This window comes from Marmota marmota, unplaced genomic scaffold (genome assembly GCF_001458135.2).
Source record: "Marmota marmota marmota unplaced genomic scaffold, marMar, whole genome shotgun sequence".
NCBI lineage: Eukaryota > Metazoa > Chordata > Mammalia > Rodentia > Sciuridae > Marmota > Marmota marmota.
The window spans coordinates 2399259-2416723 of record NW_026000081.1 but is presented as its reverse complement, the minus strand read 5'-3'; the positions used below and the strand labels follow the sequence as shown (position 1 = coordinate 2416723).

General features: G+C 35.4%; 1 protein-coding gene across 1 annotated transcript in view; it reads right to left on the bottom strand.

Moving 5' to 3' along the window:
• Gnai3 (G protein subunit alpha i3) overlaps positions 1-17465 on the bottom strand; it is a 43226-nt gene that overhangs the window by 20055 nt on the left and 5706 nt on the right. Inside the window, exons 2-3 of the mRNA XM_015505096.2 lie at positions 1209-1251; positions 954-1095 (exon numbers count right to left, since the gene is read on the bottom strand). Of these exons, the coding sequence (XP_015360582.1) occupies positions 954-1095; positions 1209-1251 (185 nt within the window). The remainder of the gene's footprint in view (positions 1-953; positions 1096-1208; positions 1252-17465) is intronic.

The window sequence follows — 17465 nt, the reverse complement described above, 5'->3', positions numbered from 1 at the left end:
AAAAAAAAAAAAAAAAAAAAAGAGAGAGAGAGAGAGAGAGAGAGAGAAAGGGAAGGAATAAAGAAAGTAAGATACCAGGAAAAAAGTTAGTACAAAGAAAGAAAATTAAAAAAAAAAAAAGACTTCCTTATTTCTAGGAAATAATCTATACTTTCCTTGAAATTTGGCTGACAATAAAAGATCTCCTACCTTCACAGTGGTTCTCTCCCCACTGGCATCAAATCTCCTAATTTTCAAACTAGACCTTCAAGGTCCACTAAGTATTAATATAATTAACCAATACAGCTTTTTAATATTTGATATGAGAAAGGCATTAAAGAATATACTATAACTTTGTACAATACATTTCTATAGCCTATGGTTCAATGCAGTATAGGGATGTAATATTCCTGAATTCTAAAATCGCCCCCCAAAATTAATGGACTTAGTGCTCATGTCTTTACAGTTTATTCTGTAAAAGTGATTTTGCTTTTAATCTCTATACCTCAGAAAATAGAGCTATGTATCATGGCAATCTTCCTTTTAATTTACTATTATTATTAATTACTATAAAATAAATGTCAACTGGGGCTGGTAGAGCCAGCCTAGCACGTGCAAGGCCCTGGATTCGATCCTCAGCACCACATAAAAATAAAATAAAGATATTGTGTCCAACTACAACTAAAAAATAATATTTAAAAAAAATAAATGTCAATAGTGCTATAAAAGAAGCAACTGAATAGAAGTTATCACAGAAATCTATAGTATATCTACAAAATCCCACTTCCTATACTCCTATGGTGGTTTTAGTATTTTCTAAAATAGACTGCTAATGCTGTTCAAATGAACACACGGTACTTTGTTACATCTTACCTTGTTACTTAAATTTATTTCCCTAAAACATGACCTAAAAATTTTGCTTAACCTGCACATACTAAATAAAAGCAAGTGAAGAAGAAAAGAGAAACACTTACTGCTCTGGCAGTTTCCCCAAAATCAATCTTTAGCCGTCCCATGGCTCTGATGATCGCAATGATGGACTGTATAGTATTGCTGTAGACAACTACTTTATACTGTTTACATTCTTCTTCTGAATAACCATCCTCATGAATGATTCTTTAAAAAGAAAACCACAAGTCAATACCATGGACCTAAAATGAAAAGATACTATGGACTTTTTACCCATTAGGAGGAAATCTAGTCTTACAAAAAGCCATGTTCCAACTTACTTCATCTGTTTCACAATGGTACTTTTACCAGATTCTCCAGCACCTGAAATAAAACAAAAACAGACTTTGAATTTCTCTGGATTCACACATAAAAGTATGAAATCAACATAAGTGATAACTATAAATTAATGAAAACCACAGGTCCTGGGGTAACTGGGTGAGACTGTTATGTCTATCAGGAAAAAACAATGGAGCTTCTCCATTAAAGCATTTTACTTTCTTCATGTAACTCAGCAACAAAGTATAATCTACTCAAAGTGTCCCAGGGCCTGCTTGCTATAATTTGTGTAAAACAGACATATTCAAGAAGCATTTCTAGTAACTCATCATAAAACATGATTATATACTGAACACAGGCAAAAATTAATGATTATTTAATTCCTTTGTTGACTACTTGCCATGCCCATGAACTGGAGGAACATTTCAAAAGCAATATTCTCATCATAGGACTTAAGAGACATTTGACTTCTCATTAATACAGAATAAAAGCATTGCCTCCACCACCTTTTCACTGTATATCTCCTCCAGACCCTTAAAACCACACTTCCCTCCTTGCAAAACCAGAATCACTTTCAGCTAACAATCACTATGTCAAATAGGCCTCTGAACTCCTTGACAATCTTCCTGCCAGATCTTCCCCAGTCAATTCATTCTCTCACCTTCCGAAATGCCCCAACACCATTGCCTCTCTCTCCAACATTATACCCTGATGATTCAATCAATCAGGAAAAATTATCTCATTTCCTCATAATCATATGTACTAATCCATCTGCACTTCCACTAGTATTCTTGACCTTCATCAATGGATGAACTGGCTCTGTGATGTCTTAGAGACTAACCCTCTCCTTACACACTACTTCATTTTATCTGCTCACAGTCACGACTGCTGCAATTTCCTATGGTTTTAAACACCATTCATAAACTGATAATAATATTTAACATCTAACAAGTATGTCAATCTGCTCTAATGTCATCAATTACTCAAATGACAATTTTTCTCCTCTAACTGGGTCAATCCTGATCAGCTCATACAAATCGTATGCTATACTGACTTTCCATCTTTAGTCAACACACACCCACACTCATCTCTACCTTTCCTTGACCGCACTTATTTCCCTCTAGCTACTACTCCATTTATCCTCTTTACAGCAGAATTCCTCTAACATGTCATATATACTCGCTGAACCTTCAATATTCTGTACCTTCAATTCTCTCCTTTACCCATTCTAATAAGGCTTCTATCCTCACCAATCTACTAAAACCATTTCTCAAGGTCTCCAACAATTTCCATCTTGACAAACCCAATAGTCATTTCTCATCTTACTCAGCCTCTCAAGCAGGATTTGTCCAAGTTGATGACTTCTCTCCCTTGAAATACTTTCTTTTCTAGGCATGCTTCCAGCTACCACACCTTTCTGGTTTTGACTCCTCAGTTTCTGTTCTCCAATTTCTGAATTCTAAAAAATGTATTGCTTTAAGGCTTCTTCCTCAGTCCTTTTCTCTATCTATACCCACACTCTAAGTTATCTCATCTAATCTTATGAATTATGGTTTTAAACACCATTCATAAGCCAATAGTAATATTTAACATCTAACAATTATGATATGTCAGTCTGCTCTAAGAACTTTGCCCTATTAGCTCATTTAACTTTCACAACAATCCTGTGAGGTAGATATTATTATCCTCATTTTACAGACAAGGCAAATGAAGCAAAGAGATATCAAATAACATGCCCACAATTATACAGTAAGTTGCATAACTGAAATGTACATTCACAGAATTTGGCTCCAAAGTGGTGTATGCTGCCTCTTTTACTCCCAAACATGGATCTGTAATCTTGGTTTCTAACATTGGATCTGTACTCATATAGTTAAATCACCTACTGAGTAAATTACAATGGATATTTATAGGCATCTCCAATTTAAAATGCCCAAAACTGAGTTACTAATTCCCCACCCCCATCTCAAAACAAACTCTACTCTTCCCTTCATCTTCTCAGTTAATGGCACCAGCATTCATCCAGTTGCTCAGGCTAAAAATGGCAAGTGAACTAACTTAAAATATAACTAACATGCACATAGAATGGGGGCTTCAGTGCTGATCTATACATTAAATATTAGTAAAGCTTAGTTTTATTAAAAAAATAAAAACATACAAATACAGTTTTAAAACAGTTTGTTCCTTGCACATTGAAAACATGGCCTAGATGACAGTGAAAGCTTCTAAGTGGGCCAGTGCTTCAGACCATGCCTTTCCTATAGTTTTTCACTTAGTGGCTAGAATAAACTGTGTAAAAAGTACATCTGGGGCTGGGGTTGTGACTCAGTAGTAGAGCACTTGCCTAGTACATGTGAAGTATTGAGTTTGATCCTCAGCACCACATAAAAATAAATAAGTAAAATAAAAAGTATTGTGTCCACTACTAAAAAAATTATTAAAAAAAAAAAAAGTAAATCAGATCATGTCACAATTCTGACCAGAGTTGGCCCATGGCCTCCATTTATACTTAAAATGCATGGCAGTAACCTTCAATAGCCCTTGCCTACCTCCTCACCCTCATCTCCTCTAGTCTCTACTTTGCTCTCACTGCTCTTGTCAGACCAGCTTTCTTACTTTTCCTCCAACATACCAAACTGGTTCTCACTGAGCCAGATCCTGACTCAGTCTTTGCATTTACACTTCCCACCACCGGAAATAATTTTTGCAAGATTTTCTTCTTCACTCATATTTCTGCTTCCTTCAACAGCCTTCACCGACTAATCTACCTAAATAGCTTTCACCCCACCACACTCTCTTCTTACCCAGTTACATTTTTTTTTCACAGAATATATCACTTTTTTCACACAACAGATTTGCTTACTTCCTGTCTTCCCTACTAAGATATATGCTTGGTCAAGGCTTATTTATCCCTATATTTCTAGAGCCTCAAACTGAGCCTGACATAAATTACTTAAATATTATTGAAAAAATGATTGACTAATATTCAATAAGCATGACCCTTACCAAATATTTCTCAACTTCATCAACCAAAAATGTAAATTAAAAGATAATTTAAACCATATAAAAATTTTAAACAAGCTACATTCTTGCAGAATCAAAAAGTACACTTAAGTCGGGTGCGGTGGCACATGCCTGTAATCCCAGCAACTTGGGAAGCTGAGGCAGGAGGATCACAAGTTCAAAGCCAGCCTCAGCAATTTAGTGAGGCACTAAACAACCTAGCAAGACCCTGTCTCTAAATAAAATACAAAAAGGGGGGGGGGGCCAAGGGATGTGGCTCAGTGGTAAAGCATCCTGGGTTCAATCCCAATACAAAAAAAAAAGAAAAAAATGTACATTTATATATGACTTTATTCTTATTACTATGGTCAATAATCAGGGATAGCACTATATAGTTAATATTCAGCAGCACACAGTGACTTTCTTAAGATACTATTTGAAAGAAATGAATTTCTCCTATATATACATCTAGGAAAACTAATGATTTAATTTCAAAAACAAGAATACAAATGCATTTGAGTTACAGTCTACATTGTATAAAACTATTTCCAGATCATTCTATACTAATAAGTGGTTATATGCTAAAAAAGTATAGGTTAATAAAATGTATACCATTGTTTTATATATTGAAAACAGCATTTCTGCCTTTCATGTTGGACTATTCTGAATGACCATCAATAATTTTACTAATCTTAGCATCAATATCCACCTATCTCTTTAAGTTCTACTCTATTAAAGTGCTAACTTTAAAACAAAACAAAGCCTTTTCCAAGGCTCCCTTAGAAAACATCAGTTTGGGGCTGGGAATACAACTCAATAGCAGAGCAGTTGGCTAGCATGTGCAAGGCCCTGGGTACAATCCTCAGTACCACAAAACAAAAATAAAGAGAGAGAGAAACAGAGAAACAGAGGAAGAAAGAAAAAAAAAAAAAAAAAAAAAAAAGAAAGAAAGAAGGCACTTCTTACTGCTCACAAAACTAAATATAGGATTTGTTTCATGGGTGTTCCTGGGTATTTTATACACATGAAGAGTGAACCAGGGGCTGGGGTTGTGGCTCAGTGATAGAGCACTCGCCTCGCATGTAAGAGACCCTGCGTTCGATCCTCGTCAACACATAAAATAAAAAAAACAAAATAAAGATATTGTGTCCATGTATAACTAAAAAAAAAAAAAAAAGGGCCTGCTCATGACTGGATAGGAGATGNAAAAAAAAAAAAAAAGGGTGAATCACTGTATACTAAACATCTTTAACCCATTCAGCTTCTAGATCACTATGAAAAGTGCTACCATCTCATCCATCTCCCAAGTACGAAATAAGAGTCATCTAGAACCCATTTGGTCTTTTCTCCTTATCAAGCTGTAACAAAATCTTCTCTCTTTCTTTGTTTTTCTTAAATTAAATTTCTACTTCTCATATGTTTGATGGAGCGTGACACTCAGCCTATTATGTGCTTAAATTCAAAGGCCTTCTCCAATTACTTCCAAATAGCACTACTAAAAAAGCATCAGCTTAACAGTTTCCAAATTCTTTAAACACTTTTCATAATTCTTTCTTATTAGGTCTAAGCTCTTCTGTTTTACCTCAGCCCCCCATAGTCCACTGTTCTAGTAGAAGGGTCTCCAAAAACATCTCACTCTTAGGTTTTCCTTTTTTTTTTTTTTTAATTGGTTGTTCAAAACATTACAAAGCTCTTGACATATCATATTTCATACATTAGATTCAAGTTGGTTATGAACTCCCAATTTTACCCCAAATACAGATTGCAGAATCACATCGGTTACACATCCACATTTTTACATAATGCCCTATTAGTAACTGTTGTATTCTGCTACCTTTCCTATCCTCTTAGGTTTTCCCCAAGTTGTTTTCCTATGTCCCACCCCTTTCCCCACTACATATGTGGTGTTTGGGACTTCTTAATTTTATCTACATCTTTTTGGCCATACTCCTTCAAAAAGTCATCAAAAGTTGCACATACAAACAAAGATGTTGTGTCCGCTGAAAACTAAAAAATATTAAAATTCTCTCTCTCTCTAAAAAAAAAAAAAGTTGCCTATATTCCCACCAAGGAAAGTAATATCAGGAGGTTTGGGGCTGGGGTTGGGGCTCAGTGGTAGAGCGCTTGCCTAGCACATGCAAGGCCCTGGATTCGATCCTTAGCACCACATGAAAATAAATAAATAAAATAAAGGTATTGTGTCCAACTACAACTAAAAAAAACAAATAAATAATTTTTTTTTAAATGGGGTAGATGCAAAGACTACTTCAGAGACAATTTATGGCTTAGAGAAGGAGGAAATGAAGATGATTCTGTAGGCAGAAGGGATAGCACTAGGCCAGGTTTAGACTATATGTAGGAGAAAACACTGGGAATGTCCCAGAAACAAAAGGGAACGGGATCAGTTAAACTTAGAAACATTATCCTTAAAAGTATATCTACCTAAAGGGCATCCTATATAAATACAAAGAAAGGATGAAATAAAAATGACAAGATTTTTGAGAGAAAAAAAGCTATGTTAGATGGTCTCATTCTTAATAAAAGAGGCAAAGTAATCTGTAGAGAATCAAGAAGTAAAATTAATTTAGAAAATCATAAACAATCAAATAAAACAAGAGGAATATGTACATAATCACCATCACTGTAAGATAAAAAACAATTTACCAGTACATACTCTACTGCTGAATCATTGGATTTACCTAAATATGTTCATAATTTTAAAGAAATCCCTTAAGAACAGTTATCATTTTATTTGCCCCTTCCACACATATAACACTATGGGTTTTAAAAAAATCAGTCTATTATTTTTAAATGCCTGATATTCAAAAATAAATAAAATAAAGGTATTATGTCCAACTACAACTAAAAAAATAAACATACATTTATTTTTTATACTTGAGTATATTTATAACATACTTGAGTGTATTATACTATTCTATTCATGTCTTCAAGCACAAAACAGGGACTAATAGAAAAAGCTTAAAAGTGCTTGACATGTAGTAAATGTTCAATAAATGTTAGCCTACTATTATTTACGAATGTGTTTTCACTGTTCAGAATATCATCAAGAAATGTCAAGGCTTGCCAAAGTTTCTTTTAATAAAAACTCTGATATTGATGTTAGTTCAAAATATCAGTAGAAATGGCATAATATTCAGCAGCTATTTCACTATTTCATAAATCCCTAGATCAGATCTGGATTCACACACATAAACAATTTATAACCTAAAAACTACAGCAGCAAACTATGTCAAAGCATTAGTTATTTTCTCCATCCCCCTCTCTTTCCTTAAATATATTTTAGGCTCTGTTTACAGCCTCCTATCTCACAGTTTTCTAACCCACCTTTGTCTCTATTGCTTTTCCTTAAAGTTTCCTTTATACCTCTTACCACCTGAGAGACAGGCATTCCAGTGGCACCTGAAACACCTCCTTTTGCTTTTAAATAAATACTTGCTACTGTGGAGAAATCCTGAAAATTTTAATAATTCAGAATTATAACTGGAATACAAACCCTCTTCCAGAGGTCTGCAAAATGAAGTTCCAGAATGACAATATTTTTGGATAACCTTCTAGCCAATGCTAGACCAAGACTCTCTCTCTTGTATAGGTCCATTATCATACATATGGAAACATAATTAGAATAGGCATGGGCAGCCCCTCCTCTAAAGCAAGTTAACTAGATTTTTTTCCCTTAACATATTCTCACTTTTCATTTAAACACAGGCAGTTAAGAAGATTTTTTCCCTCCTTTTTAAAGCTAATGACACCATGTAGTAACAAACTCTAACAGAAGAGTGAAATTTAGTCCCAACTCTGCCAAGTCTACTTGGGTGACCTTGGGCAAATAACCTAACTACACAATGTCTTATGTCCTTATATATAAAAGACGGAGGATCCTCACTCAGCATCACATAAAAATAAACAAATAAAATAAAGGCATTCTGTCCATACACAACACAAAAAAATTAAAAACATGGAGGCCTACATGTGATCTATAGATGCACTCTAATATTCTATTATTCCATGACTATAATTACTATAACACTAAAAGCTGACTAAATCTCTTATTCTGACACACAGAGGTCTCGAATCAAACCATGGCTCCCTACTTTCCTATCAACTCAATTTACAACAGCTACCATAATGCAGTTATTAGCATGTTCTCCAACATGCACTCCTGGCTCCAGAAGGGACCAATAGTAGACAGAATTCGAATACATGACAGTAAGGATGAGTTATATGGTATGTAAACTCCTATTATTCATGCTCAAGGGCACTTTATATATGGTCTCAAACTAGCAGAGCCTTCAAGTTAAACTGCTATGGTTAAAAAGAGAAAAAAAGAAAAGAATTGTAAATACCCACAATTAAGGATCACAGGAACACAGTCCATGCTATTTCCAATGAGGATACCTATTGCTCTCACTGGATCCTTCATATTAACAGGTAGTAAGTAGCTAACAGTAAAAATTCAGACAAAGGTTAACAATGACATTTCATGTAAGTGCTTTTCAAGGTACTAACTACAAAAATCAGTTGCTTTTTAATTAATTAAAAGGAAAGATTAGAAGAATCACAGTTGGGGGAAAATGTCACTGAGCAAATAAAAATTATTATTCACTTTTTTTTTCAACAAATATGCCTCCTTTGTGCCCAGAACTGCTGGACATCAAGAGTTCAAAGTTCAAGTTTCCTTAGTCTAAAATAACAGAAGAATTGTTTACTCACCCCACTATTTCTCTAAACATCCTAAGCCTTGTATGTATAAATACTCCTGATGCCCCTATTCAAGTCAAACTCCAATTTATTGTTGAAGTCTTCTGCACTTCTCCCACAGTTCTACTGCCATCCCAATGGCTGGCAAAAATTATCCATTTTCAGCATCAGTCCCAGGGGTTAATTTCCAAAATTAAACTCCAGATCATCCCTCCCAGTCACTGCACCTCAATTTTATCTCTAGCCCAGTTCTGGCTATTCTAAAAACACTATATGACTACCTTCCTAGCTCCTCATCTCCTGGCTTCTCATAAACGGTTAAATGGTCTTCTTGATTTTGATTAAAATAATTATGAAATCTTTTTTGACATAATCTAAAAACCCTTCCATGCCTGTGTACCTCACCCTTAAGAGTACCCTGACCAGGCCTAACCTGGCTCTATAGGATAGGATCAGACACTGTTACACTCGTACTTGGTTAATTTTTTTGTAATTATTCGGACCTACGCCTGTTTAGAATTCCACTTATCCTTAAACTCTTTAAAAGGATAATTCTTGAAAGTACAAAAAGCTGCCTTCTTTCTATAGCCCCCTCTTCCAAAACTAGGGCAGAATAGGCACTTAATAATTATCTGTAGGATGAATGGCTCGAGTTTCTATGATAGTCAGTGGTTGCCTAATCTTATTTTGTAAGTGCCAGCTGCAATGGATGGAATTTTTAATGTGGGCAGTTAGCAGAAACAGATTTCTATTCCTTGGCTATCTTTACTCAACTCTACACCCACTCCTGGCTATGCCTTCAATTCTCAGCCCACTACTATAATGAGAATAAATTTGGACTCACCAGCCTCCTTTCCCTCTAAACTTAATCTCAAACCCTGTCCTAGCTCCCGTGCATGTACTACCATTCTGTTCCAGCAGCATAAACTGCTACAAATCTGTCCTTGTAACCCCAACACCTAAAAGAGTACAAAAAATATAGTGAGCACTCTTTAAATATTAGCTTAGTGGATGAATGAATAAATATCTTATGGGTTAAGTAAGTCAGTGAACTTTCAATTACGACAGAGATGATGGAGCTCTCTTCTAAAAAAGATTTTTTCAAGGAAGCAATCACATACCAATCACTAAAAAGGCTTAAAGGATATATAAGAAAATTTTTATAAAACTTAACTAGCAGGATACAGGCCTGTAATCCCAGCAATTTGGGAAGCTGAGGCAAGAGAATCACAAGTTCAAGGGCAGCCTTAGCAATTTAGCAAGGCCCTAAACAACTTTGTGAGCTTCTGTCTCAAATTTTTACAATGGGGGCTGGGGTTGTGGCTCAGAGGTAGAGGCTCTCCTCGCACGTGTGAGACCCTGGGTTCCATCCTAAGCACACATAAAAAAAATAAATAAGTGAAACAAAGGTGTTGTGTCTAACAACAACTTAAAAATAAATATTAAAAAAAAAAGAATTAAATTTTTACAGTGGGAGGGGGGAGTTGTTCCGAGGACCCTGGGTTCAATCCCCAGTATAAAAAAAAAGTTACTTAGAGTCTCATTAAATTACTGAGGTTGGCTTCAAAATTGCAATCCTCCAGCCTTAGCCTCCTGAATTGCTGGATTTATAGGCATGCACCACCACATTCATTTAGACAGAATTTCAGAATACCTGCCTGCCCATAAACTCCCTTCTAGAAAAATCCTAACTCCCCTTAGTAATCAATCATCCACATAATATGGGCCAATTTCCTTCCATGATTGGATCAGTAATGAATGCCTGACAGAGTAATCACCCAATCATAGGCTGTCAGGTGCTTACACTGTGTGAAACCTACCTCCAAAAGGTGAGCGGGAAAAATCAGTTATCTGAGAAATAAGTGCCAGAAGATACGGAAAACATTATCCTAAACTAAAAGCTCACAATATGTGAAAGAAAAAACATGCTCACACTACCTTTACAGAGCCTCATTTACACCAAGGTCATAAGGAAAAGATTCAGAGAAAGGTTGATTTGGAAAGCGTCTAGACAAATGAGCAGAAAGACTTTAAAAAAAAAGAAGCCATGAGAGTGAAAAGACAGCATGCCAAGAGAAAGTTAGAAAAGAAATAAAGAATGGACAGGACCAAAGGGACCAAAAAAGAGAAAGAGGCAGAGGGGAACAAGTGAAGATAAGAAAGCAAAAGGAGGCAGATATAGTGAAGGCAAGAAGAAAAACAGGTGCCTCAGCTCCTGCAACCATTCTTCAATTTTTCTGTATTCCCACAAAAATCTCCCTATAGTCTAACAATTTGTAAGCTAGTTTGAATGAGTTTTCTATTCCTTGCAACAAAATAAGTAAAAAAAAAGAAAATGAATGAAATTAGCTTTAAGGAAATTAGTATTACTTTTGGGGGGAGCTTTTAAAAAGTTTGTTGTTTTTATTAAATATTAAATGCTAATAAAAGGGTACATTTGTTATGTGTAATAAAACAAATTTCTGTGTACCTATTCCTCAAAAAAAATTAAATATTACCATTTATCTTTGAAGCCATCTATGTGTCCCGCTCAATGTCAATTACTGTTACATTAAATATTTCTAGAGGGTAAGTATGCAAGGAGGGAAGGGCAGATTAAAAAAAAAAAAAAAAAAAACCCTCAAAAAAATACATCAAACAACATATCCATAACATTACATGGCAGTGTATGATTTGTTCAGAGTTTGATGTGTTTGCCAATTGCATGAACATGAACCTGTAACAAGCCTTATAAAACCAAGCAATAGATCACNCTAAAAAAAAAAAAAAAAAAAATCCAAATATCCCATAATTTCACCTTTAAAAATATCAGAATCTAATCCTAGGACCCAGAAACATTGATAGCAGCACAGAACGCTTTTCCACATATCTATTTAATAAAATGTAAATTAATATATCACACTTTAAAAATTCACCAATAGGAAAACATTACAATTTGAGTTGCCAGGTAAGGGCCTATTTCAATTTCCTTTAACATATAAATGTTCACCATTGTTGTTAAGACAAAACTTAAAAGTCTGGGTTTCGCATATGTATTTACTTCTAAGTCTAAAGACTTTGGTATGTTAATTCTGTTTGTGTGTATATAATAAAATATGTCTTAAAAAACAGCTATTAAAAATTTCAAATAAATACTCTCCAAATCTCCTGCATATCTTTCCAGCCTCATCTCCTATACCAATCCTTCTTGTCAAATCTATTTGCTTACGCATGCTGAGCCTTAATGCATACTATTCCCTCTGTCTGAATACAATTCTCTCCAGTCTCTGCTTTAAGAATTCCTGTTTATCTTTCAAGGTCCTCTCAAATGTAACATCCTCCAAGAGGACTTCCTGATATGAATATCTTTTGTCTTCCACCTTACAAAATTGACTCCCTCTCAAATCATCCCACATATATTTCTATTGTTTAATTGTACATCTACCTCCCGTGAACTGCTTAAGAGTCTTGTCTATTTCTTATTTCTATCACTAGGCTATAAAAGGGCCTTTTTCATAAGACAATCAGAGACACATAATCATAAATAATAAATGAGTCTCCCACTGTATGGCGCAACAATGAAAATTGAAAAGCTCAATAAAAAGTAGCCTTGGCTAAATGTGATGCAGTACCCTAGGACTGGATCACATTCTGGGATGAACCAAATAGGTGAGAATTTATTAATGTTGCAAAATGATTTAAAAGATTTACATCATTAAACTGAAGTAGTACTAACATTATTATTTTCAGAAATCCTAAGTAACTTAACAGACGTAATTATGTCATTACATCAAACAGTGCTCTGTTTTGAAGTTAATGATTCCCCAGTTCTAGGGGAAATAGAGAAAACAGAGGGGAGCCAGGTACAGTGGTGCATACCTATAATCCCAGCAGTTTGGGAGACTGGGGCAGAGGAGGATCCCAAGTTCAAAGCCAGCCTCAGCAACTTAGAGAGTCCCTAAGCAACTTAGAGAGTCCCTGTCACAAAATAAAAAATAAAAAATAACTAGAGCCCGGCACCATGGTGCACACCCTGTACTCCCAGCAGCTAGGGAGGTTGAGGCAGGAGAATCACCAGTTCAAAGCCAGCTTCAGCAAAAGTGAGGTGCTAAGGAACTCAGTGAGACCCTGTCTCTAAATAAAATAAAAAATAGGGCTGGGAGTGTGGCTCAGCAGTTTAATGCCCTGAGTTCAGTCCCCAGTACCCCACCAAAAAAAGGCTAGAGATGTGACTCAGTGGTTGAGTACCCCTGGGCTCAATCCAGTAACAAAAAATTAAATTCAGCTTGAAAAAATAAAAGCAATTTTTTAGTACCTGACCTAGTATAAATAGGTTACATATCAATATTTATACGAAAAGTAATTACAAGATGACCAGAATCAAATTACCTTAATAATTTTAAATATATCCAGTAGAAATGATCCCTATATGACCAGTCTGGTAAGTATTATTTGCAGGCCAGGTGAATAAAAGTATACAAATGTCTGGATCATAGCAAGACATGTCCAATTCAACAGTTGTAGATTTACAAGAGCAGCTAGAAAAAAATCAGAATATCATCTACTTTTTGAGTTAAATAACAAGAATTTCTGAGACGTTAAAATACATCATTCGAAAAACTTTTTTACATGAATATTAAAATTTTATCAATTTAAAAATATGACTCAGTGACAAAAAGAAAAGCCCACAGCAGCAAAACAGTAATGGATCAATAACATGATAAAATCTCAGATAATTTTTAACAATCTTCCTTAAACCTTTAAATATCTTTCAAGTTAAATTTAGAAATCAAAGGAATTTCAGACTAAAAACTAGCTTCTCCTAAAAACTTATTTCTAATATCTCTAAGCCACACTCAGGTACAGTCAAACAAATTTGGTCTTTGGGTACCCTTGTTCTTGGCTAAGTTTACATCAGACATATTAATTTCTGTTAAATGTTAAGACAAAAATAGGCCATTTCAGGATATGTTATTTACATAGAGCACTATATCAAAACTAGAACAATTAACCAGCAATCCTACCACAATGTTATTCAGTTCAAGCAGCTTGAATTACAGAAATAAATACAGCTGATCACTAAGCAGGTAACAGGATAGTCTGGATAGATAAAAGCTTAAAGATAACTCCAACTTGCTAAACACTGCAAAAGAGCTACACTAAAATGAAGACAATTAAAATTGAGGGAAATCCAAATACTAGTAGAATTTATTTTCTTTGTATTCTCTTTTGAACATTTACATCAGAGGCATTTTTCTAACTTCAATTTAACTATCTTCTCAAGAAGCTTTGTAGGGTTAAAACGATTTCAATCACACTCAAGAATAAGAAAAATAACACAAAAATAAGCCTTTTATAACTTACTTAAATATTCTATCTGATTAATCATATTAACTTCACCATCAAGGGACCTTAAGATCAATTTAAATCCCTCACCAATTGAGAGAAAGAAAAATGAAGTTCAAAGATTAGGACTAATCTCTCAATTTTCAGGCTCTTTGCCCTGTATTACATGGTATCTCCTATTTTGAATTGTATTAATCAGGGATGTGTTTTAGTTAATACTAGTCTACTATATTCTGTTGGCTAGAAAATACCTTTAAAAATAAACATCAGTAATCCGAACAAAATTAGTGCCACTGGTCTAGACATTTCTTATAATGAAATTTGTAACATTTTTATTTTTTGGTCTTTACTGCTAATATTCTAGTTCCTGAACATTTAAAGTATCCCCTCTTCTCCTTTCCCTCCAAAGTCCCAATCTCCAATGAAATTAAGCCAAATAACTAAACAAAAAAACAGCACAAGACAGCTAAAACCTATCCACACCAAAATCTACTTTGCCAAATGTTTTTACCTACTCCTTATGAAAAACCTAGAAACACAATATAAGCAGCAAAACAATCTGTTTACTTCTCTTCTTACTTTTGAACAGTTTTTTTTTTTTTTTTTTGGTGTTCATAAAAGGTTTACGGGGGGAATTAGCAAGAAAAAACAGGGGTGATGATGATGCATGAACCTCCCAAAATACATTTGATCATGTATATTTTAAACTTTTCTAAAGTAAAATAGAAGGTAATGAAATTCAGTTTACATTAAGTATTCTCAATTGGATATGTTGACAACAGGAGCTTAGAATAGAATCCTACACCCTACCTCAAGGTGAATTGAACTGTTTTCTCTGAACTACACAAAATGACCACATTGAAAATGAGCAGACATGTTCTCATGAATTAATGAGAAATTAGAGCAGTAATATGTTTAGTTCCTCAATATTTCCATCTAATTTCATTATATTCAATTTATATTTAGTGAATGTCTACTAAGTGGTAGGCATTGACATCTATTAATTAATCATTAATTCTTTTTAATAGTGACCCACCCTAGCTCTTATAAAATTATAAAAATTTATAAAGTTCAGCTTTATAAAATTCACAATACCCCAACAACCCTGCCTACTTCAAGACTAGACTGGTGGGTATCTAACAAGGCTGAACCAATCTGATATTCTTTCCCAGGATCCTGGAATGGGGGGATCCTGGAAACATATGCCAGATGACACATAATGTCAGATCAGTCGGGGCAGGCAGTGGCCAAAGGAGGCAGATTTAAAAGGGCCGCTGAACAGGCTTTATTGAGATATCACTCCCTGGCAGAACTCGATCAGACCCACAGAGGGGACAGGAGAAGGGTCTGAGGAGAAACCGCGTGAAAGCTCGACCGGACTGGACTTTTATGGGGCTTACAGCAGGAAGGGAAGGGCTTGGGACAGGAAAAGGTGTTTCTAGGGTCCCTTGCCCCCTTGAAGTTGGTCAGGGGATCTGGCTGAACTCCAGGATTGACCAGGGGGGGTCCTGTTGATTGACAGGTGTTAGTCAGGAGATCTGGCTGATTGACAGGCATTTCCACCGCATCTGACTGATGTTCTTTTTCGGCGCGGGCTGCTTTGTTCTAAGATGCCACTAAGTCGCCACCAAGTCGCTGCCACCAACCTAACACATAACACTTAACATACCAGGTCAGGTGGCATGTGAGCCACAGAAGGTGTAAGAATAAGCCAAAGTTGAATACTGGTGGGTTTGGGAGAGTATCAGAAGTGAGCAGAGAAAGCTGATACGAACTGATGACTTAGCCAACAGAGCACAGCAAGTGGCCATTCTGCTGTAGGAGAAATGGGGGTGGGGAATAGTGTCACAGTCCATGAGAATGCAACTTGCTTATATTTAATTTCTTATCTCTCCTGGGATGTCTAATGCCTAAGAAGTTATCTACTGTGTTCTTTCAATAAACCTCTCTGTTACTTGTATGATATGAGTGATATTATTTCTTACAGGCTCTTAACATTATATTAGGTCCTGAAATACACATGTATGAGAAATATGTAGTTCTCCTGAACTAAGAACCATATATAGTTAGGAGCAACTACATATATAAATAATCATGCTATAAGGCAGACACTAATTGGCAAAAAAAAGTACCATGAAATCTCAAGAACAGGGACACCATTCATTTCTCCATCAATCAGGAGGGATGCTCGTGTGAAGGAAAGTAGCTGCCATGGCTTCCAGCACCTGAATGAATCCTCAGAGGCAGAGCCTTCTGGCCAAGCATCCGGGGTTTCATACTGCTGGAGCATTCAGTCACCCTGGAGGTTGCAGCCCTCTATAAGTTTGGTGTGACTGAACCAAGGAAGAAGACATATAAAGATTTCTACAGAAATTATGATTCTATGAAAGATTCTAAGGATGGGCTAGGGATATAACATAGTTGGTGGAGTACTTGGATGGAATGCACAAAGCCCTGGGTTCAATTCCTAGCAGCACAAAAAAAAAAAAAAAAAAAAAGATTCTGAGGAGATGAAGAATGCTGGTATCTTTCAGAGTGCAAAGTGATCCTGGAATAAAAAAAAAAAAATTCTTTGGATTGTGATCATGGGAAGTTTGTTACTGATTTGTGCTCCAGAACTATAAAACATGAATATATGGCCTAAAGAATAGTTTTTCTTGGTAAATAAACAATTAATGAATGAAAAAAAAAAAAAAAGAGAGAGGGACAGATCACATCCAATTCAGAATATCAAAAAGGTTTCATGGTAAAAGGAACTAAATGGTAATCACAGTGGACAATAGTGTGTGAAACATTTTTTAAATGTATTTACAAAGAAAACTGGAATCCTAGGTCTACCAAAAAAATTTTTTTCTTCTAAATTTTGCTGGTCTAGAGAATTTGGAATCTGGTAATGACCAAGTGACAGAACTGGGCAACTGACAGATAATAAAGAGATGGGAGCAAGAGAGGAGTTGAAAATAAATCCAGTTTTCAGTCTAGATAATGTTTTTTGTTTTTTTTAGTTGTAGATGGACACATTAACTTTATTTTATTCATTTACATTTATATGTTGCTGAGGATCAAACCCAGTGCCTCACACATGCCAGGCAGGTGCTCTACCACTGAGCCACAACCTCAGCCCAAGTATAGATAATGTTGAATGTGAATGCTGGTGTTGGAAGAGAAAAGTTTGCAACAAGTGGATCTGAGAAGAGAAGTAAAGAAGGAAG